Here is a 25224-nt window from a genome sequence, read left to right on the forward strand (position 1 = left end):
TCCAGGGAATTTCTACCCTTAAGCATTTCCTAGCTCTGAACTGGGGCTCTGGCTGGGCCCTAGGACAGACACTGAGTTAAAAGACAATAGGAAGTGAAAATGTTGGCAAAGTTCTAGTCCATATTTTACTTGTCAATCTGTATAATAAAATTATTCCATATCCACTTTCCTCGGATAATTTAGCTGCTTTTGTTCCTTGTCCTTATCCATATCCGTATCCTTCAGTGCCTGTGTTTAGTTGCCTGTAGCTGCTGTAACAAGTCACCACACACTTTGTGGTGGTTTAAAACAACACAGATTTATTATCTTGGTTCTGAAGGTCAGAAGTCCAAAATGAGTCTCACCAAGTTAAAATCAAAGTGCTAACAAATTAGTGTTCCTTCTGGAGACTCTAGGGGAGAATCCCTTTCCTTGCCTTTTCTAGCCTCTAGAGGCTGCCTACATTCCTTGCCTTGTGGCCCCCTCCTCCGTCTTCAAAGCCAGAAATGGCCAGTGAAGCTTCTCAGACTGCATCTCTGCATCCTCTCTTGCCTTCTTCTTATAATGACCCCTGTGATAGCATTGGGCCCACTCGGATAAACCAGAATCATCTCCCCCTCTCAAGATTCTTAACTGAATTGCATCCTTTTTGCCATGTAAGGTAACATATTCACATGTTCTGGGGATTCGGGTGTGGCTGTCTTTAGGGGCTGATTATTCTGCCTACTGCACTCAGTGCCTTTTTTAAGAATGTGAACTTTAGTGCAGTGGCTCATCTCAAAAAAAAAAAAAAAAAAAAAAAAAAAAAAAAAAAAAAGAACACGAATTTCAGCATTTTCACCTTAGTAGAAGAGAAAACCAAGATCCGAGAGTTTAAGGAAGCTTTGGCTCACCTAAGCAAGTGCCAGATTCAGGTCTTGTGACTGCCTAACCCGGTGTTATATGCCATTCTGGGAGTTATACTATTGAAAATGAAATTGAATTTTCAATAACGTCAAGCACCACAAAGGAGCAGAGATATTTTAATGCCTGAAACTCCTCCTGAATATATTGCATTACAAAAAAAGCAAAGGATTCCGTGATCAGCTTTTTAAATTGCTCCTGAAATTCTGTATTTTTACCTGGTTAATCAGTCCATCTGCGGAAATTGTGATTTGAGGACTCGTAGTTTTTATGATGTGCACTTAATATCAGTGCCATGAGTAAATTCACCAAGTCTTCCGTTGACCTTCACTGTACCTTGCCTAAGAATTTAATGAATTCAAATAGAAATTAATTTCTCTCAGCTTTGATGTCAATTAACTGACATAGTTATACATTCATTCTAGATTACATATTTTCATTTGTTGTTCTTTAATTAAAGTCACTGTGGCAAAGGCTGAAGTTTTAATTAATGTGGGGGCATTATCACATTAAGCTTAATTTAAACATAATGTAAGAATGTTTTCCTCTCTGAATTAGTTTCCACTAATGAGTACCCCAGAAGGAATCTTTAATTTCATTTTTAAGCCTAAGTTTAACCTTAAGAAGTTTGCCTTTGTTCATCATTACGTATTAAGTCTTTATAGGAGAAGCAGCATCAGTTTGGTGAAGAAAAAAAAAAAAAAAAAAAGGTAGAGGTCCTCACACCCTGCAAGGTTTTTGAAAGATGATTGAAGGAAAAGACATCATTTTATGCGATTTTAAAAAAGCAATAGCAAAGGAAGTTAAAAATGAAGTTTATCCTCTGGGCAAGAAAGAAGCTCATTTGTCTTTGCCTGAAAAAAGAACACAGTATTTACGAGTTTCAGAAAACAAACACTCATCTGAGCTGTCTTCTCTGCAGAATATTCTAGAATTTAAGAATTTGGTGTTCGTGACCAGTCTTTCTGCTGACGGTGGCCGCCTCCTGCCTCTGTTCCCTCCTCCGTCTCCACCAGGGTTGGGGCCGGGAGGCAGCGAGCGGAGGTGCGAGGGCTACGTGGTGACTGGCAGGTTGGCCTCTATGAAGGTGATTGTTTGGAAAATCACCCACCACTTCAGCTGATAGAAAAGAACCCCAATAATAGAACAGCGCTGTTTCTTGATTCCACTGACATGGAATTAATTTGGAGATTGAGCACATCAAAACTGCATCTGAGAGATGATTAATTGTGGGCCACATCCCCGTGATGTTTATCTGATAAAATTTGTGCAGACAACCTTGATATCAGGACGGAATTCCTCTGTTTCTTCCCAGGTATCTCAATGAGCAATATAGAAACATGGCAGCCTGAAATACGCTGAGTGGTCAGCTCAGCTCTTTCGCTGCCTAAGTGTAAGCATCTTAGTGGTTCATTCAGCTCACATATATATGTTGGGGAAGTGGGATACTTTGGGACATCACTGGTCCTGCATATTGGAGATAGAGAGGGGACTGAGTGTTTGTGGGGCTTTAGAACTCCACACACAGGATGAGGAGACTGTACAGGGGTTTGAGTTGGAGAGGTGCTTGTTAGAAGAACCAGGAGTGAGTGGTATCACAGAAGCCCCAAAAGACTAAATCTTCAGTGGAGAATGTGGGCAGCATTGTCATATAATGCACAGAAGTTACAGGGGACAGTAGTAAAGCCTGGGGTTAATGATGTGAGTTAGATTTAGATTCAGCTCTTAGTTTTGCAGTATGACCTCAGAAGGGTTACTTCACCATCCCAAGCCTCTGTATAAAACAGGCTAAGCGTGCCTGTGTCATTGGGCTATCGGGAAGAAACCACAACTTGATGTATGAGGTGCCTGATGCATGATAACTGCCCAGTTAGTAGAAAACCTATGTTGTTATTGTTATTAGTAGTGTTGTTGGTGGTACTAGTGATAAGACGGAGTGAAGAGTATTCATTGGATTGAGGATGTTAGCTGATCTTGACATGTGGAATGCCAGGAGAGGACTGAGCACAGGAAGCAGCATGCTATGTTGTGAGGCAGGGCTTCTCAACCTCAGCACTGCTCACAATCAGGGCCAGGCCAGTGTTTGGGAGGCTGTCCTGTGTGTTGTAAGGTGTTTAGCAGCGTCCCTTGCCTCTATCCACTGGATGTCCTGGGCACCCCCCAGTTTTGAAACCAAAAGTTCCTCCATACATTGCCTGTGTGGGAGGAAAATCACCCATAGTTTAGAACCACTGGCCTAAGTAATGAAGAGAGACAAGGAAGTGATGGCTTCATTTTATTTTTCTAGTTTAGATTTGTAATCTAAATTTCAGTAATAATTTTGAATAGGGCAGTTACTCTCTCATGGAATAAAATTTGAAAGATGGAGGAGACGTGAATGCTGCCTTCTTCCACTTGCATCCCAGCCTGTTGTCTACCTCAGGCATCACTCACAGCATCTCTTTCTGGTGAGTTCTTGGAAGTGGAGACTCCACAGAGTCCTGGCTATGAAGGAAAGGAGAAGATAGGGCAGCACCCTGGCAGTCCCTTGGATAACACCGAACATACTTGCTGAGGGGACAGATGGACAGAGGGAAGGTGCAGAAGTCCAAGGAAGGCAGGGGGGTGGTTGGAGAAGGAGCTAAAAAGAGGATTTGCCAAGACTCAGAGTCAGTGAGGCAAGATGTAACAATTGAGGAGAAGCTGGATGCTAGTTGCTGGGACTTAAACAGTGAGTAAGTGGATGATGCCCCTCAAGTCCACACTCTAAAAAGGTGCCACTTTAGAAGGGAGAAAGTAATACAATGTCAGACTGACAATTTGATGCCAGTAGGGAAATCTGTTAGGGAGTTTTGATGGCTCTGTATGTTTGGTGGGGCTAGGAGTCCCAGGAGGGCCTTTCTGAAGAGGTGGTGCTTAAAGAGGATGAGAAGGTCGAATGGAGACCTTGGGGAAGCTTTTGTGAATGAGGAGGCACAGCAGGTGTCCCAGTAAGGGAATGAACTTGATCAGTGCAAAAGAAAGAAAAGGGAGAGAATGAGGGAGAGAAAGAGGGAGGCAGGACCCGCAAGCCACAGGGAGGAGTCAGGATTGTATTATAGGTGAGACAAAAGACCACTGGAAGGGTGTATACCTCTGACACCGTGATCTAGTCTATGTTTTCAGAAGACCATGTTGTGTGCTTGATGGGAAGCAGACCAGTGGCTTTAGGAGAGCAGTTAGGAACTGGTTGCTCCCATCGGTGCAGAAGACGGCAGTGGCCCGGCCAGGAGGCATGGGAGGCACTGGAATGCACAATCCTGTCTACCTGCGGGAATGTATCCCAGGCTGGAGCTCAGGATGGGAGTCTGGGCTGGAGGTACAAAAATAGCAAGGTCATCAGTTTGTGGACAATATGTGTCCTGGGCAGGAGGAAGAGCCTGAAGAATATCTGGATACCCCACCTAGGGGACACAGGACAGAGGAGGAGGCCCAGCCATGGGACAGGGAAAGCAGAAAGGTGTGTGATCATGGAGGCCAGAGGAACAGATTGTTTAGTGGAGTGCTTGCACCCATGCAAGGTTTCAAAACTTGAGGGGCTTTGAAAAAACTTCAGGATGATGGAGGAATCTTAAATGGCTTGTTGTAGAAAGGGGCATTGAGTCTAACAGGGCCGAGGATCGGTACTGTAGGAGGGGAAAGGGGTCTTGGAAGGCAGAGGGGAACTCTCACCCACAGCTGGCATCAGGCGCAGCATAGGGAGTCATAGAAGGACAGAATTTTATAGTACAAGAAGGTTGGGAAAGTTCTTACTTGATATTTTCACTATGAAGCAGGAGACAAGAGCTGAGGCTGGGATTGAGAGAGGAAGTCGACAGTAATGTAGGGGACTTCATGAGATGGATGGGATGGTGAATTGCAGTTCCTCTTCTGGCTGATTGGACAGAATTGACTAGGGAATACTTGAGTTGGAAGTGTGGCCATAAGAATAAATATGGCTTTGTGCTTTGCCTCAGCATCTCAGGATCAGAGCAAGGAGGACTGGGGCTTGGATTGATGCTGGGCTGTGGATTTGCCCAGCAGGTTCAAGAGAAAGAGAAGTGGCTGAGGACATGGAGGGTTTGTCAATGAAAGTTGTTAAGTTTTGGGCTCTGGAGTGTGCTTTCTAGAGAGAGGAGCAGAGTTAGGGGTGAGTTGAGATAAAATGGGAGAGGATGCAAACTGGAGATCCTCCAGAAATGGAAGAATAATGGTAGTGAAAATAAGAGAGGGCCAGAGGACCAATAGTCATCAGAGTGGAATGCTTGGATTTAGCCCCACGGGTGGTGCTGAATAATCATATGGATGACTGAGTGAAACTCCATAGATGGTGAAATGGTAGGGAAGGTTCTTGGCCTTATAGTCGAAGGATATTACAGTATTTAAGTGGAGAGGGTCAGGTGCCAAATTGTCTGATGGGTCTGGCACTGTGGGTAGGAGGGACAGGACAGGGAAATGGTCCTATTCTACCGTGGAGGTGCCATTGCTGCCCTGCCCAGGCCTGGCCTCCTCATTACTTGGGACTTAAGAGCATGAGCAGCCTCCACCTGAGAAGACTTAGTGGAGAGTGTGGTCAAAGATGGAGAGGAAAGGAGTGCACTCTCTGACAAGGTGAATGTTGGGGATTTTATTTTCCGGGAGATCTGAGATTCCAGGATGGCTGTGGAAGCATTGGCATGAACGAGAGACCATGCGGGCCACAGAGAAGACAGGGCAGAGGAGGATGGGAGGCCAGAGCTTGCAACTAGAGAGTGACCTGCTGGAACAGGGCAGCTCACAGTACCAGGCAGCTGTGGTGTTGGGGATGTTGGTGAGAAGGCTCATTTCCCTGGCCCAGCTCAGGGCGGAGGCCTGGTGGTGACAGCAGTCAGCCTGTCTCAGACCATTAGACTAGAAGCCTGGCACCAGCACTGCCCTTAGTCTGCCGAGGCTGGAGTTTGCTTCTGAAAGGCACAATTTGTTCAAAGAGACTTTTGTCCAGGCTGCAGTTTAGTTGCTGCTTCTGATATAATTGTAGAAAGATATTCTTTTGTGTGACTCTCCAGTTTGGGTTTTTTTAAACCTAGAGTTGTACATTCTCTTAATTAAAGCATCTAAACACTTCCTGGAATATGTGCAGAATTTAATCAGTTCAATAAATAATGACATTTCAGGATGTGACCAGCTTTTTAATTTATTCTTTACTGGGAAATTCGCATGAGAATTTATGCCAATGACTTAGCTTCTGACGTGAAGGAGACTGAGAATCTGGTTCCTGATCTTAGTGTTTTGGGACAAAGGAGATTAAGAAAAGCAGACACTCCCCTTCTGTTGTTCTTGTGCTCTAAATTATTTGTTATTTACAAGTGAAAAAATGAGAGAATGATTTAAGCCACTTACCCACTGGCAAAGGGAATTATATTACTCATCTTAGTTCTCGCTGGCATTTAAACTGTTAGGCACATATTAGGATGTCTGCAAAAGCTTATTCAACAAATAAAAAAGTACATTAAGTTTTAAAATCTCTGCCTTGAAAAACATACACACCGTGGCTATTGTGTTCAAATACTAAAGTAAGCTTGGCTTGAATATAAGCACTGGAGACAAAATAATGCTTACTAGATTTGAAGCATTTGGACCAAAGGAGGAATTGTTGCATTTTTATGTATTATAAACACTTTTTTTTAAACCTCTGTCTGTGCTTTCAGGTGGTTTGAAGTGTCCTGTTTGCAGCTTTGTGTATGGCACCAAGTGGGAGTTCAACAGGCACTTGAAGAACAAACATGGCTTGAAGGTGGTGGAAATTGATGGAGACCCCAAGTGGGAGGTAATTTTTTTTAAGTATAGTATTAATCTTGACATTTCTAAAACAAATGACAAGCCAGGCAAGCCTAAATACTGGGTACAGACAGTCATTCCTCAGAACATTGGATTTTCTGGTTGGGAAACTTCTGAAACATTTTCACATTATGTCTCATGTCCGAGGGGTATAACTGGGTAAGGCCTGGGCCAAGCCCATGAATTCTTGTGCTGGGTTGAATTAGACTCTTTTGTGAAAGTTTATATTGGCCTCCTGGACACATTTACTTACATGATTCACAGATCCCAAGTTTCAGGTGTTGCATCTGAAAGAATGGAAGACAAGGATTCTATTGTATTACCATCCTCACTGAGAGAAGTGGAAAAAGCTCCATTTCCTTATCCTAGGTCTTGCTCTCCTTCTGTGGAGGGTTCATGCTACTATCTGCCATCTTTGTTGTTTTTCCTTAGGAGTTGGAACCAGTCACCTGGCTGAAAACACATCTTTATTACAAGAGCCAATGGCCATCTCTCTTTTCAGATACTAGGTATCACTTCCCCAGACTCATTGCAGTTACCTAAAACAGGGTTTCTCATACTCAGTGCTGTCGACATTTTGATCTGGACCGTACTTTGTTGTAGAGGGCTGTCCTGTGCCCTACAGGCTGTTTAGCTGCATTTCTGTCCTCTTCTCACTAGTTACTAGTAGCATCGCCCCCCCTGCCAACCCCATCCCCTGTTGAGATATCCAAAAATGTCTCCATTACATTGCCAGTGTTCAGTGTTTCCTGGGGGTAAAAATCACCCTCAGTTTATCTAAGGACTTTACAGAGCATCCAGGCATTAGGAGAAGGCTTTTAAACAGAATCTACAACACTAAAAAAAATAATACATCATGACAGTGTGGGGATTATTCTGGAATGCAAGGGAAAGGTGGTCTCATGGAAGATAACATGTTAACATAGTCCATTATAATATGAAACAGTCACCTTCATAGATGCAGAAAAGGCATCTGACAAAATTCAGTGTTCACTGAAGAAAAAGAGTAAATATAATTTGATGGATGCATCCTTAAGATGAAAAAAACATGGTGTCACCCAATGAAAAAAATTGTGTCACCCATTTCTTACCAGCATCCTACTTCAGTGGGAAGCACTAGAGTGTTTGCACTAAAGTCAGAAACAGACAAAGGTACCCAGTGGCTCTGCTGTTCTTTGACAGCATGTGAAGGCATCAATCAGTGTGGCTAGACCAGGCAAAGCAGATGGAGACCTAGAACTGGAAGGAAAGAAATAAAAGTATCTCTATATGCGTATAATAGGAAGATATTTTCAGAACATCCAAATGAATGAATGAAAAGCTAATACAAACAAAAAGCAGCAGATTAAATGTCAACATACAACAGTTAGTAGCATAGATACATATATACCTGCACATATAATTGTGTGTACACTTATGTGTATATATAAGAATATGTATATGCTAATGTATGCACACATATATACATATATAAATCAATTACAGTGGAAATAAAATCCCTATTTGATATAGGAAACAAAACCAAGATAAATCTAGGCATAAATTTTATTAAAAATGTCCAAAATGTAAATATGGGAAACTATAAACACTCCTGAAAGAGACATAAACCTGGTAATACTCAATATCATAAATATGTTAATTCCCCTGAAGGTAATTTACACAATATTTTTTCAATGTAATATGATCTATTACATATTACATATAATCTAAATATCATTAGATTTTTTTTCTGGAGCTAATCAAGTTGATTTCTAAAGTTCATTTGGAAGCGTAAGTACAATTAGCTAGGAAACCCTTGGGAATAACAACCGTAAGAGGAGAAGCCTACCAGATATTAAAACATATTATGAAATCTCTATAACTAAGACAGTGTGCATGAATAGATGGTCTAATGAAACAGAACAGAAAATTTAGAATAGACCCAATGATATATGGAAATTTAATATATGATAAAGATGGTGTCTCCAGCTGGTAGGAGAAAGGTGAGCTTTTTGATAAGTGACATAGGAACACTAAATAGCTATCTGAAAAAAGATAAAATTGAATCTGTTTATTATAACATATAAAGTTATATGAGACAAATTTCAAAAGGATCAGATATTTAAATGTAAAAACAGTGATATTTTACAAATACTAGAAGAAAACAAAAGTGAATTCATCTATAAACTGAGAGTGTGGAGAACCTTTGTAACTGTAATTCAAAATCCAGACTCGATAAGGAAAAAGATTTTTAAAAAATTGACCGCATAGAAAAACTTTAAAAGTCTTACAGAAAAGAATTCATAAACAAATAAAAAGATAAATGATAAAAACATTTCCAGTCATGTCATAGAAAGAATTAATACTTTTATAAAAGGCCTATAAGAAATAGTGATGAGAAAGCTCAACAGCCCATTAGAAAAATGAGCGAGAGATAAGAAAGGTTCAGGGAAAAGGAAATGTAAATGACTTTGAAGATCTGAAAACATGATCAGCCTCACATGAGGAAATAAATGTTCATTAAAATTTGCCTGGAATGGACTTTGTCACCTTCTAGCTTGACAGAAATCCAAAAGTTTGATATTTCTGCTGGAAAGGCTGTGGGGAAATCTGCTCTCATAAGTTGCTGGTAGGAATGTAAAATGGCCCAGCCCTATGAAGAGACTAGCAATATGTAACAAAATTACATATGAATTTCCTTATCCATTAACTAAATAATCCCACTGTTAGGACACCATCCCAAAGTTTCATTAGGAAAAATGAGAAAAGGTATCTGCATAAGGGTGGTCACTGCAGCACTATTGTTAATAGCATGTGGCTGGAAACAGCCCAGTGTCCATTAACTAGAGGTTCAGTGAGTATGTTATGGCACAACTGCACTGCAGATGTTATGTGAAAAAAAGGCAGTGAAGAAAAGTGTGTGCCTGTGTGTTTTGTTTATATATATATATATATATATATATATATATATATATGTATTTAAAGTTGAAGGATAAATTTAAAACTTAAGAGTATATATGGCAAATGAGTCTAACCATGTTACAGATGAATGACATATTTACAGTGAAGGGGTTGGGGAAGAAAGGAGCTGAACTCAGTAAGTTTAGAGTACAGTGTTTTTACCAGACACTCTGAGGCTAAAGACAAAAAGAACTGTAGGTAAGTGCTGTGATCTAGTTAGTAAATGTGTCGCTCACAGTAGTATGGGTTCCTGATTCTGAAACCACTTTCTGTGTATAGTATGAATGAACAAGTAAGTAAATATACTGTAGATAACAGAAGCCAGATTTCTTGCTGTTGGAGGAAGAAGTTCCAAGTAAGCATAGGGGCACAGCCAGAAGGAACCTCATATCGCTGAACTGGAGTCAGAGGTTATCACGTTGGACTCATGTTTAAAAAAAAAATTATACGTGTTATAAATGGTTAGTATACTAAATGCATTTCCTAGCTTTTTGTACTAAGAGAGCCTAGAAGCGGTGATACCCCAGTAACAGTGAGCACACCTAGTGCCCACATTTTTGTTTCTAACAGCATTCTTTAATTAAAGGAGCCTGTGTCCCTTTAAAAAGTGGTTGATTCCAGGGCTGAGGAAGAAAATGTGTGAGATGATCCTGGAGTATTTTGTGGTGCTAGAAAGTAATGATGTGAAATTAATCAGTCAATTAATAAAATACAGATGGGGACATATATGTCAGAAGAACACAGGAGACAAACCAGATTGAGCTCCCAATGGCTAAAGCTGGAAGAACGTGAGAATCAAAATAAATCATAATATTGGATCAGATCCAAATCCAGTATTTTATACTTCAAGTTACAACTCCAAGTATAAAATAATGATGTGTCCATACTGACATAAATGATTGAATAAATAAATGTAGGAAAAGGAATAACAACAAATGATTAAAACAACAAATAATGATTAAAAAATAATGATTAATAAATGTAGAAGGAATGAAGGAAATAGAAAAATCCTATTAGAATACCACAGGAACAATCATAGCAGGTGAGATCCATTAATGAATGCTAAAGTTAGTAGGCAAAAGTTTAAGGAGAAATGGGATATTCACATAAACTCTAAATATCTCCTTCCAAATATTTGTGAATTACAAAAGGCAAAAATGAGAACTTTACAGTGGAGGCATCACCTTCACCAAGTGATAGAGGTTGGCGTCATCAGTAATGAAGCATGCTGACATCATGTGTCACCTGATACAATGCCTGATACAGTGTTATCAGATGAGAAGACACTTCATCTCATGGTATTCTTAACTAAAATCTTCAACCTCAGTCTAATTATCAGAAACCATCGGACAAATCCAAATGAATGTGAGGTCTAATACCTCCTCTGTACTCCTCAAAAGTGTCAAGGTCGTGAAAGATAAGGAAAGTCTGAGGAACTTTCACAGACAGGAGGAGATAGTGGAGGCATGATGGCTAAATGCGCTGTGCCATGCAGGTTTGGGTCCTGGAAAAGAGAAAGGACATTGATAAGAAAACTGGAGGAATCTGGACAAAGCCTATTATTTAATTAGTAATAGTGTCCCAATGTTAATTTCCTGTTTTGATCATTGTGCCATGATTATGAAAGATGTTAAGATTGGGGGAGGTTGGGTAAAAGGTCTGCAGGAACTCTCTGTTGCAGGTCTTTACAGCTTTGGAACTCTTGTGTAAGTCTAAAATTATTTCAAAGTAAAGTAGTTACAAAAAATTAGAAATGGGGTCATTTTATTTAGGGAAAGGAGGCAGAGAACAAGGTGGAAAGGATATCCTGATTATTGTTCTCTGCCTAACTGCTCAACATACCCTGCTGTGTAGATTCGACTCTGATTATATAAAATATTTTAAAAGTATTTTATATAATAATAAAAACAAACTTAAAAGCAAGTCTTAAACATTGCGAGTAAAATGAAATAAATGATTCTAACTATATATCAAATTGGTGACATAACTACATAGAGAGGAACAATTTCAAGAGACTTCAAAACAGTTATTTGATTAGGATGTAACCTAAGGGCAAAACAAACTGCAAAAGCTGCAGTTTTCAAGTATTCTATTGTTGGTAGTAGGGATGATATTGTGATTCTGAGGCTGTTCCTAGTGTTTAATAATGACAGTGAAACACATAAAATATATTTCATTCTGTAAGTTTATAATGATATTTGGAAAAAACAACTCAGTCACCTTCATAGAGTGTTAGAGAAACAACTCTTTGTTTTGAAGGACATCGGCATAGGCAAGGACTTCATGACTAAAACACCAGAAGCATTGGCAACAAAAGCCAGAATAGACAAATGGGACCTAATTAAACTCCAGGGCTTCTGTACAGCAAAAGAAACAATCATTATAGTGAACTGGCAACCAACAGAATGTGAAAAAATTTTTGCAATCTTCCCATCTGACAAAGCGCTAATATCCAGAATCCAAGGAAGAAAACAAACCCATCCAAAAGTGGGAGAATGATATGAACAGACACTCAAAAGAAGACATATATTAGGCCAAAAAACATATGAAAAAATGCTCATCATCACTGATTTTTAGAGAAATGTAAATCAAAACCACATTAAGATACCACCTCACACCAGTTAGAATGGCGATCATTAAAAAATCTGGAGACAACAGATGCTGGAGAGGATGTGGAGAAATAGGAACACTTTTACACTGTTGTCAGGAGTGTAAACTAGTTCAGCCATTGTGGAAGACAGTGTGGCACTTTCTCAAGGACCTAGAAATAGAAATTCCATTTGACCCAGCAATCCCATTACTGCGTATATATCCAAAGGATTATAAATCATTCTATTATAAGGACACATGCACACGTATGTTCTTAGAGTACTGTTTACAATAGCAAAGACCTGGAACCAACGCAAATGCCCATTGATGATAGACTGGACAGGGAAAATGTGGCACATATACACCATAGAATACTATGCATCCATAAAAAACGATGAGTTTGTGTCCTTTGTAGGGACATGAATGAATCTGGAAACGACCATTCTCAGCAAACTGGCACAAGAACAGAAAATCAAACACTGCATGTTCTCCCTCATAGGTGGGTGTTGAACAATGAGAACACATGGACACAGGGAGGGGAACATCACACACTGGGGTCTGTTGTGGGGGACCAAGAGAGGGACAGTGGCGGGGGATGAGGAGGCCAGGGAGGGATAATATGGGGAGAAATGCCAGATGTAGGTGATGGGGGGATGGAGGCAGCAAACTGCATTGCCAAGTGTGTACCTATGCAACAATCCTGCGTCATCTGCACATGTACCCCAGAACCTAAAGTACAATAATAGAAAGAAAGGAAAAATGGTAAATTAAGACCAAGAATTAGACAATTGTCCTACCTTTATTTTTTAATTTTTTTGACAGCTAGGACCTAGCTACCCATGGCATGCCGTGGAGCCTCCCTTTATAGCCTACTGCAACCTCGAACTCCTGGGCTCAAGCAGTTCTTTTACCTCAGGAGACGGTAGTCCTGTCTACTATCTTTCAAGTAGATAGTACTAGAGGCAGGCACCACTATGCCTGGCTAATTTTTTGAAATTTTTTATAATAGAGACAAGATTTCTGTTTGTTGCCTAAGCTAGTCTCAAACTCCTGGCCTCAAGTGATCTTCCCACCCTGGCTTCCCAAAATACTGGGGATACAAGCGTGAACCACCACACCCAGCCCTATAATACCTTTAAAAAATAAATAAATAAATAAATAAATAAACCCTATGTAAACATAACCAAACATTTGATGAGGGGAAAGTTTTTCTTTCAAACTATTTCAACTAACACATGAAAAATTAGAATATTGCCATGTTGTGACCTTCTAATGATGTCATGGATTTAGCAATGATCATCAGTTACTGCTGATATTACATTAAAGAGACCACCGTCCAAAGTGTGTCTCCTGAAAGAACTGCCCCGTATAATTCATGAAGCACGCTTAGCAAAAAGGAAACCTGAATTTAATTAAGCTTTATTATTTATATCCAGTGACCAGTTTACCGGAAAGACTGTGGACAGAGGAATGTTGGTCAATTCCATGGGGATGCAGTCAGTGAAAAGTCAGATTGCTGACAGCTGTGTAAGGCAAACACCCTGCTGTCTTCAACAAATAAACTACAAGGGGAAAAACGCCAGAAATAGAGGAAGGGCTTATGGGTTTTAAGTCTTATGAGACATATTAATCAGTTCTAATGTGCGAACCTTGTTTAGATTTGATTTGAACAAACCTAAAATATGAGATAATTGGGGAAATTTAAACATTGTCTAGACCATTGATGATATTAAAGATTTACTGTGAAGCTTTTAAGTGCGACAGGAGTACTATAGTTCTCTTTTGGACGAGTTTTATTTTTTAGAGATACCCTGTGAAATATTTATAGGGGAAATAATGATTTCAGGATTTGCTTCAGAATAATCCCAGAGCAGGGCATAGAGTGCGTGGGAACATAGGCCAGGAAAGACTGGCCATGATTGATCATTGCTGAAATTGGTTAATGGATACTTGGAAGTTTATTAGATCAGTCTCTCTGCTTTTGTGTGTTTAAAATTTTTTTATCCTTTTTTTTGAAAGTAAGAAGTTTGGAGCCCTTTGAACCCTCTGTCACCTGTAAACTGCTTGCCCTTAAGCCATTATTTAACCCTCATGGCTCAGTGTTCTTGTCTGTACGGAGGGCTGATAATCTTTGAGTGCTCAGAAGCACTGAGAAAAACCATGTGTAAAATGCTGAGGTCTGAACCAGTCCCCTGGAGGCCCTGAGAAAATGGCAGCTGCTGTGATTATTGTGGATGTTGATGATGGTCACTTTTGCATCTTCATCTGTGCTAAAACAATCATCTACTGTTTCAAGTATTAATACATACCGGAAGCATTAACAAAATAGACATTCGAATGTCAATTACCAATGTAAAACTCAGTCTGTCTTGTCAGCCGGTGCTTTTATAATTGTGTGTAATAATGCCCCTCTCTCCTGAAGGCCTTGCTTCCAGCAGATTCTAGCACCTTATGCAGAGCTGTAACCCAAGAGAAATAGTTGACATAAGGCCAAGTAGTTGACTCCATACATGAGACGGTGGGCAGCCAGGAAGCTATGTGTGCCACCTGGCTCCCAGGAATGCCTTGCAAAGAGCACCACCCTTCCTGACAGCAATTACTACATGCTTTCCCCAGAATGAGGAGAAACCTTTCAGGCTACATCCTGTCCTTTCACAAGCTAAGGCATTGCCTGAATCTACTGTCGGCCAATCTGTTGCCTCATGGTACTGAGAACAAAATGTTCTTCTTTTTGTTCATTTATGCATTCATTTAATATTTTGGGGGTATCTACTATATGTCGGGATGGAAACACCTAAATGGACTTGGCCAGTTGGCTGTGAAGGAATATTACATGCTATTCCGAACCTCTATGTAATTTACTGATCTGTGCTTATCGAGCATAACTTGACTCATGTAAATTCTGTCGGAAGTCCTTCTTTTTGACCTTATTCATTGGTGACGTTCATGCATCTGGCATTAAAGTTTTGCTTGCACTGTCCATCCTGTCCAGAAAGAGATAATTATTAACATGTAGTTCTGTAAAATTACTGTTCCACCTCTTCTCTCCTTGAGGCACGAGGTATCTGTGAATGCCACTTTAACTCCTCCTCCTCTCACAAGTTCTGATTTTGTGAAATGTATTTCTTGTAGTCAGTTTTGTTTCTTACCTTCATGGAAGGATAAGAATGGCACACATAGCTAAGATTTGCTGAGCTCTTACTCTGCCAGGACCTGTGCTTTCCACGTGCTGTGTCATCACTGGTCCTTTCGTTTCCACCATCAGCTGCCCTGTGACTGTGCCCCTTCCTCTGTGTAATCACCCGCCCTACCCCGTCCACCATCAGCTGCCCGGTGGCTGTGTCCTTTCCTCTGTGTAAGTCACCCACCCTACCCCATCCACCATCAGCTGCCCCGTGGCTGTCCCTCTTCCTCTGTGTAATCACCCACCCTACCCCATCCACCGTCAGCTGCCCCGTGGCTGTCCCTCTTCCTCTGTGTAATCACCCGCCCTACCCCATCCACCATCAGCTGCCCCATGGCTGCGTCCTTTCCTCTGTGTAATCACCCACCCTACCCCGTCCACCGTCAGCTGCCCCATGGCTGCGTCCTTTCCTCTGTGTAATCACTGCCCTACCACGTCCACCATGGCTGCCCCGTGGCTGTCCCTCTTCCTCTGTGTAATCACCCGCCCTACCCTGTCCACCATGGCTGCCCTGTGGCTGTGTCCCTTCCTCCATTGACCACATGACACCAGTCCCCAGGGTAAGGCGCAGATTAGAGGTAGTGTTGGTCACCTTGGGAGGAAACAGAGAAGCCGTTAGAAGAGTGTATGCAAGAATACCTGAGCTAATTGTGAACAACATACATGCTCTGTTTCTCACCACAAAAATGTACAATGGGGGCTCTTTACCAAAGCTGGTTTTTAGAGGTCTTGGTCCTCACAAAGATAAGTTTTCTCTTTGGAAAGTATAATTATGGGAGCAACTGTTTTCTCAGGGGTGCCAGGTGAACAAGATGTGATAATGTATTGCTTTCTTGTGTGCATTTGTTATGTCTTAATGCATTATCTTGGAACTTCTAGGCAATAGTCGATCTTTTAGGAGATGACTTAGGTGTTATGTTTTTATTTAGACAGCAACAGAAGCTCCTGAGGAGCCCTCCACCCAGTATCTCCACATCACAGAGGCGGAAGAAGACATTCAGGGAACACAGGCAGCTGTGGCCGCGCTCCAGGACCTGAGATACACCTCTGAGAGTGGTGAGGGTGCCTGGTCTTCCTTTGTCATCTCACAGCCGTCTTTCCTAGACAAGCTGAATGAATGCATTTGTGATGAATGGTGTCTGTCAGGTGATCTGCTTCTGAATCCCTGGCCCAGCGTTTAGTCTGCAGAAGCAATCCCATCGCCAGGCACCAGAGATCTCTGCCTCCAGAAATGCTCTAGAGCAGAGCCACAGCAGTGGGGAGGCCTTAGAACAGGGCCATAAGATTTCCCCACATCTTAGCACATTTAATTCTCGGAACAGCCTTGTGACGGGAGTAGATCTGACTATTCTCACTTCACAGAGGCGGAAGGTTGCTGTTCACTGTTAATGATTGACTAATGGTTAATGGTTGTTAGTGCTTGGCTGAGGGTCACCCACTTTAGGGTATTGGAGGGAGCTCATCCTGGAATCTAGGTCTCCTAGCTTGTCATGGCATCGTCCCATTCCATGCTTCCTCAGGGACATCTATTCCAGGGCCTAAGGGATCCAGCAGGCAGTGGCAGGAGGTGGTATGGGTTCAGTGGGTGGCAGAGAGTGGCAGAGACTGTGGCATGCAGGGGTGACTTTGCAGACCTGCAAGGCTGGAATCGCTCCTTCCCCAAGTCCTTCCCAAGAGCCCATCAGGATTTTTACATCAAATGTCATGATTGTCAAATGTTAGATTGAGGCGGGTGAATCATGAGGTCAGAAGTTTGAAACCAGCCTGACCAACATGGTGAAACACTGTTGTAGTTTTAGTCTCTACTAAAACTACAAAAATTAGCCAGGTGTGGTAATCCCAGCTACTCAGGAGGCTGAGGCAGAACTGCTTGAACCCAGGAGGTGGAGGTTCCAGTGAGCCGAGATTGTGCCATTGCACTCCAGTCTGGATGACGGAAGGAGACTCTGTCTCAAAAAAAAAAAAACAAAAAACAAAAAACAAATCACCACACCAGCCTAATGGCAGTTGGGGCATTATGCTTAGAAAACAGTTTTTCTTGATGCTCTTTTTAAACAACGAACAGAACACAAATATCATACCGTAGCCCTATACATATTTGGAGGGCAGAGGTCAAGCAAGTTGGGTTAAAGGGGAAGCATTAGGTGAAATGAAATGGTGAGAGGAAATAGGAGTCAGGAAGATACCATTTTTGCCCAGTTCTGAAATCCCCAAACTCCAGATCGTAAGGAAGCTGCACAGAAAACTCCTGTGGGCCAGTCGGTTTAGGGAAGATTAATTGGCAGGGCTGTGTTCACTGCCTGTGCAGCTGCAGAGAATGCAGGAGGCGGTGCCTCCACTTCTGCAGACAGGAGAGTTGAGGCCCAGGCTGTTAAATGTGGCTCTCAGCACTGAGGTCTTGTCACAACTTGAGGTTCCTTCCGTGATGTCCAGTGACATCAGTGATCGCTCAGGACCTACAAGATGCAGCCTGTCTGTCTTCATCCCCTATGAGCACACACACTCTTGTGCACAAACACACCCACGCACACCACACACACACACACACACACACTGTCTCTCACTCACACTCACTTCTCCTCAGGCCCTCCGATGGTGTCTCTTCCTAGCTGTTAACTGTGCAGCTGAAAAGGCCAGGCTTAGCTTCTTTGGCTCCTGCCTGGCCTTGTCTGTGTCTCTGGCCATCCCACCCCTGGGCTGTGCTGCCCTCGGCAGATCTACAGCTCTCAGAAGGAACGCACACTCCAGTGCTCCCTGGGGTGTAGTCTGGTTTCTTCTCTCTCACAGCCTTTTTCTGATAAACTCATCCTCGTCTGCAGTACTCACACTGCAGGTCACCTCCTGAGAGTCCCCCTTACTTTCCTGCACTGTTCCCTCATTGCACTCCTGACATGGGACCTGCCAGGTACTGTCATGATTTGCTTACAGTCTGACTCAGGAGCCTGTGAGCCCTGGGAGGAGTTGGGGGGTGAGGGGGAAGGGTTAGGGCTTTGTCTGTATTCTCATCAGGTGCAATAGTTCCCAGGGCTTGGTAAATGGTCATTGAGGGAGTCCATGGAAGTGGAATTAGAACCTTGCACGTTCAGAGTGATTGGCTGCAAAGTACATTTGCACCATTTCCCATAAGGTGCATGTGTTTGGGGGGTGCCGGGGGATGCATTGTGAATGTAGCCGTCCACTGCCTCAGCCACTGGCATGTCCTACCTTCTGCATGAGGCACATTGAGTCCCCTTTATCTGATCTCTTATTGATTGACTCACATTGGAACATGGCCCACAAAAAGCTGCCCATGAGGATGAAAATGTTGGCAGAGACTGCATAATATTATGCTAAGGTGGAGATCAAGCAATCATTTCTCTTTTAGTAAATTAATGATCAGGGTCACGGTATGCTCAGGACAGCTGCAGATGGCCTGGCAGATGGTGGGAGCAGGCGGGGATACGAAATAGCTGCTCTGATGATACAGAGTCCAGTCTTTAGAGATGATTAAAATAGAACCTCCAGCTTCAATTGGTTTGGAGCTCTAAAGCCCACTGGTTGAATAATTGAGACATCCTCGGATGTTTTGCCTGTAACTTGTGGAATTTCTTGGCACACACTTTCACTGAGTCTGCCTGGCTGGCACTCCTCAGGAGTTCCACTCTGAGGGCAGCCTCGTACCCCCACATTAGGACTCAGAGCATGTAGGTTCGAGTTCTGGCTTTGCAGTGTATCTGACCCAGTGGCCCAAATGAGGAATCTACAAAATGAAAATAGCATCTCAATGTCCCATCCTCACAGGGTTGCTTGGAGTTTTGAGATGTTCTTGTGGAAAATGCTTTGTAAGCTATAACGCACCAGACAGGTTATTTTTGTTTTCTATCCTCAGTGGAGACTTTACCATCTGTTAAAATACAAAGTGTCTGATAACTAGGTCATCTTTTTTATCTGCTTATGTCTATCTATCTGCTACCTCCTGGTTCATTTTACAAAAGATTTTAGCTGGCCTACACAAATACTTTAAAAGCAGAAAACAAGATTACAGAGAGCCAGTGCATCCTCTGGAGAAGGCGTCACCCAGGAGAACAGAGGAGCTGGTTTTGCATTCCATGTCCTGCAGCACCAGTGGCCTGAATGATATCCTCTTTGCTTCTTCCTCTTAAGGTGACCGACTGGACCCCACGGCCGTGAACATTCTTCAGCAGATCATTGAGCTGGGCACTGAGACCCACGATGCCACTGCCCTTGCCTCAGTGGTTGCCATGGCACCAGGGACAGTGACTGTGGTTAAACAGGTAGGGACCCTCCTTTTGTCTTACAGTCAGTTTCTCTCCTCCTCCGTGTGTTTCTAAGTCTTTAACCTACCTGAGGTCGAACTTGGAATGAATTGGGTCTAGTCTTATGCCTTTTCTTATTCTACCTCGGATCTCATGGGAGTGCTTCTTCAGTAGCTCTATCTCTATACTGGGGCGGTATCAGGAGGTGTTTAGGGTATAGTATATTTAAAAAGAAAAAATTCTGGAAAGTCTTCATTCATTTTCTTTCAAAGAATCCCAGAGTGAAATGAGCATGCTGTGGACCATTGAGACACATCTCTGGTGAAAACAACCCTCAGTGCCTAAGGCCCCATCAGTAAATTGAGCTAGTAGGATGCATGGGGGTAGCCAGAGAAGCCAGGAGGATTTCCTAGTGGGCTGACTTTCCTAAATAGTAAACCCCTGATCCAGTCAACACAGGATACTGCTCTGGTTGGAAGAGATGATCAATTTTGGGATAAAGGTTGCTTCACTTAATTAATCCTTTATCTGCTTGGCTCATTTCCTTTTCTATCCTCAGCGGAGACTTCACTATCTGTTAAAATGCAAAGTGTCTGATAATTAGGTCATCTTTTTTATCTGCTTATGCCTATCTCTCTATCTGCTACCTCCTGCTTCATTTTACAAAAGATTTTAGCTGACCTACACAAATACTTTAAAAGCAGAAAACAAAAACAGTAAATGCATCAAAACCTGGGAAATATATAATCTGAAATCAAAGTTCAAGTTCATGGAGAAAGCAGAAATGTAAGCCATAGGGTTTCTCACAGCCCCTTGTATTGATTCATTTGGTATTTACTGAGCACCTGCTGTTGTCAGCAGGGTTCTGGTTGCTAGGGTCTAGGAGAGAACCAGTGTCTGCCATCATGGTGGTTACTTTCCAGTGGAGAAAAGATAAAGCTCGAATAAACCAGTGTGATGTAAAGGATATCAGATGGTAAACAAGTGCCAGGAGAAAAGTTAAGCAAGGGAAGCGGGAGAGGAGGGGGCCCAGGAGTGTGGGTCGGGGTGATTTTGTAAAGGGTTGTTGGGGAAGATTCTTCGGACCTGTAAGGAGAGACCTGGAAGAGGTGTGTATTACTAGAGTTACCTGAAATTGACTAAATCTGCTGCTGAATTTTTTTAACAGAAAACAAAATAAAGGCATTGAACAGTTAACTCTGGAAGGAAGTTAGCTTTTCTTGGCATTAACAAACAAGATATTAAATAGGCGCTCTCATAGGGACACCTGAGTGATGTGTCCCTGGTGACCTGATGAGCCAGGAGGGGACATCCCAGTGCTGTCTCCACAACTGTCCCCTGACTGTACTGAGGACCCAATGCAAAGCATGAAATTCAGGCCAAGTTGTTCTATGGGGTATTCATACATTCTGGTTCAACTCTTGGGTTTCTTGATCTACCAACAAGACTTAGCATATCTAGATGAATGTTTGCATCGCCAGTCCTAAAATCCCTCCTCTGCAGTGTGGCTTCTCTCAGGAGTCGAGCTGGGAGAGTAGGCGGAGGGTGTTTCCGTCTGTAGCAACCTGGTATCTGTGTTGGCTAAGAAAAGATTCATACACTTCCAGGCTAAGCACCTTTTTGCTTTTCTTGGTTGTTTACTAGGTTGTAATCTTCAGATTGTCTTAAAAATATCTTCTGAAACTCCTCATTTGCATCTCGACATATGGAGTCCCGAGCTGGACCTGGTACTTCAGGAAGGGTCTCTCTGGGGCAGTATCAGGCGGACTTTGGATGTTTCATACACGTGAAATCCTTTTGAGAGTACAGGAAGGTGCCTCTGATTGTGACTTGCATCTTCTTTCTAAGAACTAGATTGATTTGTTGCTGCTGGGGGACATGATTTATTAAGCCTCACAGGCAATACAGTGATACATGAGGTCGCAGGGTTTGGGTTACAGCTTAGATATGCTTTGAGGCATTAGACTGACAACACAACAAGGGATGAGGCAGATAAGCATCCGGAACGACCAGTGTTGACAAGCTGAATATGTTTGCAGGAGCAGAAAACAGTGTCACCCTTCCAGGGAGCTCCTTTCTTATTGCAAACACAGCAAAGAGCAGTGCTGTTTTACACAGTCGTGGGGAACTACATTTGGGAATGTTACCCATGAAGGTGTAAGTCCTGGCCATATCTTGTCTGCCTGGCCCTGCACCTCGCTCATGGTGGTGGAGAGGAGAGTGGGTGGACAGACTGAAGGGCGGACAGACGTTAAGCGCCACTCCTATAGCAAAGGAAATGAGGTGTTCCAGGCTCTCCCAGGTGAAATGGCACACTGTGAATTCCATTGTCCTGTAGTTTAAGTTGAAATATAGCTGTATTTATTGGAAAAGTTGGTTTCAACCTTTTTCTTTTAATTAAACCCTGGTTTAGGGTTTTTTGGTCAAGAAATTAGATACGCTTAATCAGTGTGCTGAAGCACTGAAATGTGAACCTTGGTGCACCATTTGGAAAGAGGAAAGCTTTTCTTCCTGTGGGAGGCACCTTGGTGTCGGGGGCTTTCTCTTGCCCTAACCCAAGACATCACACAGAGTAGCTGCTCAATAAACATTATGAAATAGAATTGACTGTGTTGGAGGTTTCGATTCTTCAGTTGTATCCCATAAATCAGAGTTGTTGGAGAGAAAAAAGCAAGAATGCCTCATAATACTCATAAAGTATGTGATGTGTACTGAAAAACAATGTTTCAAGTTACTGTCCCATAGCATATTTTGAGATCTTTTTATATCTCTTTTATGTACATCTTCCACAAGGCCAGAAACAAAACAAATTCTGCATTATACATAAGTTGCTCCTGGATGGTTAAAAATTTCAAAATTTATTTCCCATATAAACAAATAGATATACACTCTTTATAATTTTTTTGATTTGTTAATGTTAATTGAAAATAATTTTACTTATCAAAATCCATTAATAACTGAAAGTGATTAATCCCAAGTCTTTTGGGGTTTTCAGCTTCTGGGATGAAAGTAATGGCAGGGCTGATGGGTGGCTGGCAGTGTTGGAGAGAAGAGAGCTGCAAAAAATCTGTTTGCTTCTTGCTCTTTAAAGAGACAGGGAAAAGGTTTTGCCCATAATTGAGACCATTTAAATTCTCTGTTGGATGCAGAAATGTGTCCTCGACGACCTCTTGTCACTTTTCTCTCTTTTCTTGAGTGTCAGCATTAAAAGTAGATTCATGGAGCCCAAGCATCTCCAAACAATCAGAAAGAATCATGCTTGCGCACCCCGCTCCAGCCTGGCAGAAGGGCCCAGATGAGAACTTGAGTGCAACTAAGTGTGTGCTTGTTAAACCTCACAGTTTTCATTAAATAAGGTGATTCCTTTTGTTATCATTGTTAAATCTTGCGTTAAGGTTTTACGGAGGAAATTTGTATTTGATGAATAGAACTGCCTGACAAGGTAGATGGAAGACTAGCTAGCTGCACAGGAAATGCTGTCATGAGCATCTCTGAGTCAAAATTAGTTACTTAAATTAAAAGAAAAACCGAAGAAAATAATAACAGCAACAAGCAACAGTCATCACTATTGGCTCATGGCTTAAATCACTCGTGGATGGTCTTATGGTTTAAATTTTATTTTAGACTCAAAGTAGCCTTGTATTTATGGTTGACAGGCACTCACTTAGCAAGCATTTGCTGAGCAACACAGTATGTTCAGTCCCTGGTGTGTTAATTTCCTGTTGCCACGGCCACAAATTACCACAAACTTATGGTTTAAAACATCACAAACTTACTAGCTTACAATTCTGGAGGTCAGAAGTCCGCAGTGGTTTCCTGTGCTAAAATCAAGGTGTCAAGAGAGCTACGGTCTTTCTGGGGAGGATTGCTATCTTGCCTCTTTTGGCATTGAGAGGCCACCCACATTCCTTGACCCAAGGCTCCCTTTCTCCATCCTCAGAGCCAGCAATGGCAGGTTAAGTTCTCACATCCGCGCATTCTGACCTCTGCTTCCAGGGGTAAATTGCCAGCCTTCCTACTCCCTTTTTTAAGGGCCCTTCTGATTACATTGGACCCACCCAAATTATCCAGGCCTATCTAGCTGGGATGGCGTCTCCATCCCCAGGTCCTTACTGTGGTCACATCTGCACATTCTTCTTTACCATGTCAGGCAACATATTCGCAGGCTTCAAAGATGAGGATGTGGACATCTTTGGTTGAGGGGCATGGGCATTACTGTGCCCACCACATGGGCTATAGAATTAAGATACTTCCTGTGCTCAAGAGGCAGATATCTAACGAGGGAAATGACTTACTTTTTTCATACAATGAATATTCCTTGAGGTGCTTTTACCAGCCAGGCACTGTTCTCAGGACTTGGGATATTTCAGTGAACAAATCAGATGGGTGATCTGGCTGAGAAGCTTACGTTTTAATTGGGGGAGATAGCCAATCCACATACATGTAATAAGTAAATTATAATAGTGTGTTAGTGGCAAAAGGCCAATGGAAAAAAGAACAAGCAGAGCAGGCCGAGAGTTCTGGAAAATGCAGACCTTAAACAGGCAGTTCCAATCAAGAGGGCTGAATGATTCAGGGAGGTAGCCCAGGGCCCCAGGAGTAATGTGGGGAGTACCAGGGGCTTGCCTACCATGAACCTGGGTCTGGGGTGGGGGCAAGTGCTGAGCAGGGAGGGCTTTGTAAGTGTAGGGTGGGGGCAGGGCTCCAGGCAGCAGTGGGCACAGGAGCTGGTGGCTGGTGCCAGCTGGATGACTGGAGGCAGAGGTAGAGGTGGAGGAAGAGGCCCTGCATAGAGTAATGACTTGCCTGGTGTAACATGGGCCAGGGATTCCTGGTCTCTCCCTTCCACCTACTTGGAGTCCACCCAGCTTGTGGCCTTATGGCATGTCCCACAGCAGAATATCCTTTTGCCATAAGCTTCCTGACCTGTGCTATACTCTTGAAGTAATGTTGGCATTTTTAACAAATGACAATTTCTTGGTTCTTGCAAATAGTGAACCTGCATTGAGCATTCCTGGCCTTGGACATTTAGCAGAACAGTCAATCGATGCCTGTCTAAGGCTGTCACTGACATTTGTCTTGACCTCTGGTTCCTGGGTCCACTAAGCTACTCCACCGTGCCCTTTCTTCTTTTCCTGGGAAAAGAAGTAATCAGGACACCTTTGGATGACACAGCATCTTCCTTTTAAGAAGGTCAGGATGATTGAACAGTTTGCCTTTATGATAATCTTGGGTCTTTCTGAGTTTTTTTGTTTTTTAATTTTGTACTGTTTTTACTGCTGAGGGTTTGCCCTAAACAGCAGACTGGGGGTGCTGGGGCATTGTGGGGTGTCGGCCTCTGAGGATGGGGGAGGGACAGCCTGTTTGGGAGTCGGGCTCCCAGTGAAGTGGTGTGAGTCCTTCGTTCATTGTGTTGCTTTTCAGTCCATGTGCGTGTGTGAATGGCCAGCACACTCACCTCCGTACAAGAGCTTCCTGATGCAGTCTGGTCCAAGCAAGGCTATCCAGCACCATGCACTTTGCCAAGCCTGCTTCTCTGTGACTCAGCCACCATTCCTG

The 25224-nt window shown here is 42.6% G+C and overlaps 1 protein-coding gene across 1 annotated transcript in view; it reads left to right on the forward strand.

The window, feature by feature from the left end:
* ZFAT (zinc finger and AT-hook domain containing) overlaps positions 1 to 25224 on the forward strand; it is a 224205-nt gene that overhangs the window by 176296 nt on the left and 22685 nt on the right. The window contains exons 13-15 of the mRNA XM_017499885.2: positions 6567 to 6685; positions 16339 to 16465; positions 19553 to 19683. Coding sequence (XP_017355374.1) covers positions 6567 to 6685; positions 16339 to 16465; positions 19553 to 19683 — 377 coding nt within the window. The remainder of the gene's footprint in view (positions 1 to 6566; positions 6686 to 16338; positions 16466 to 19552; positions 19684 to 25224) is intronic.

Source organism: Cebus imitator, unplaced genomic scaffold (assembly GCF_001604975.1).
Source record: "Cebus imitator isolate Cc_AM_T3 unplaced genomic scaffold, Cebus_imitator-1.0 Scaffold13, whole genome shotgun sequence".
Lineage (NCBI taxonomy): Eukaryota > Metazoa > Chordata > Mammalia > Primates > Cebidae > Cebus > Cebus imitator.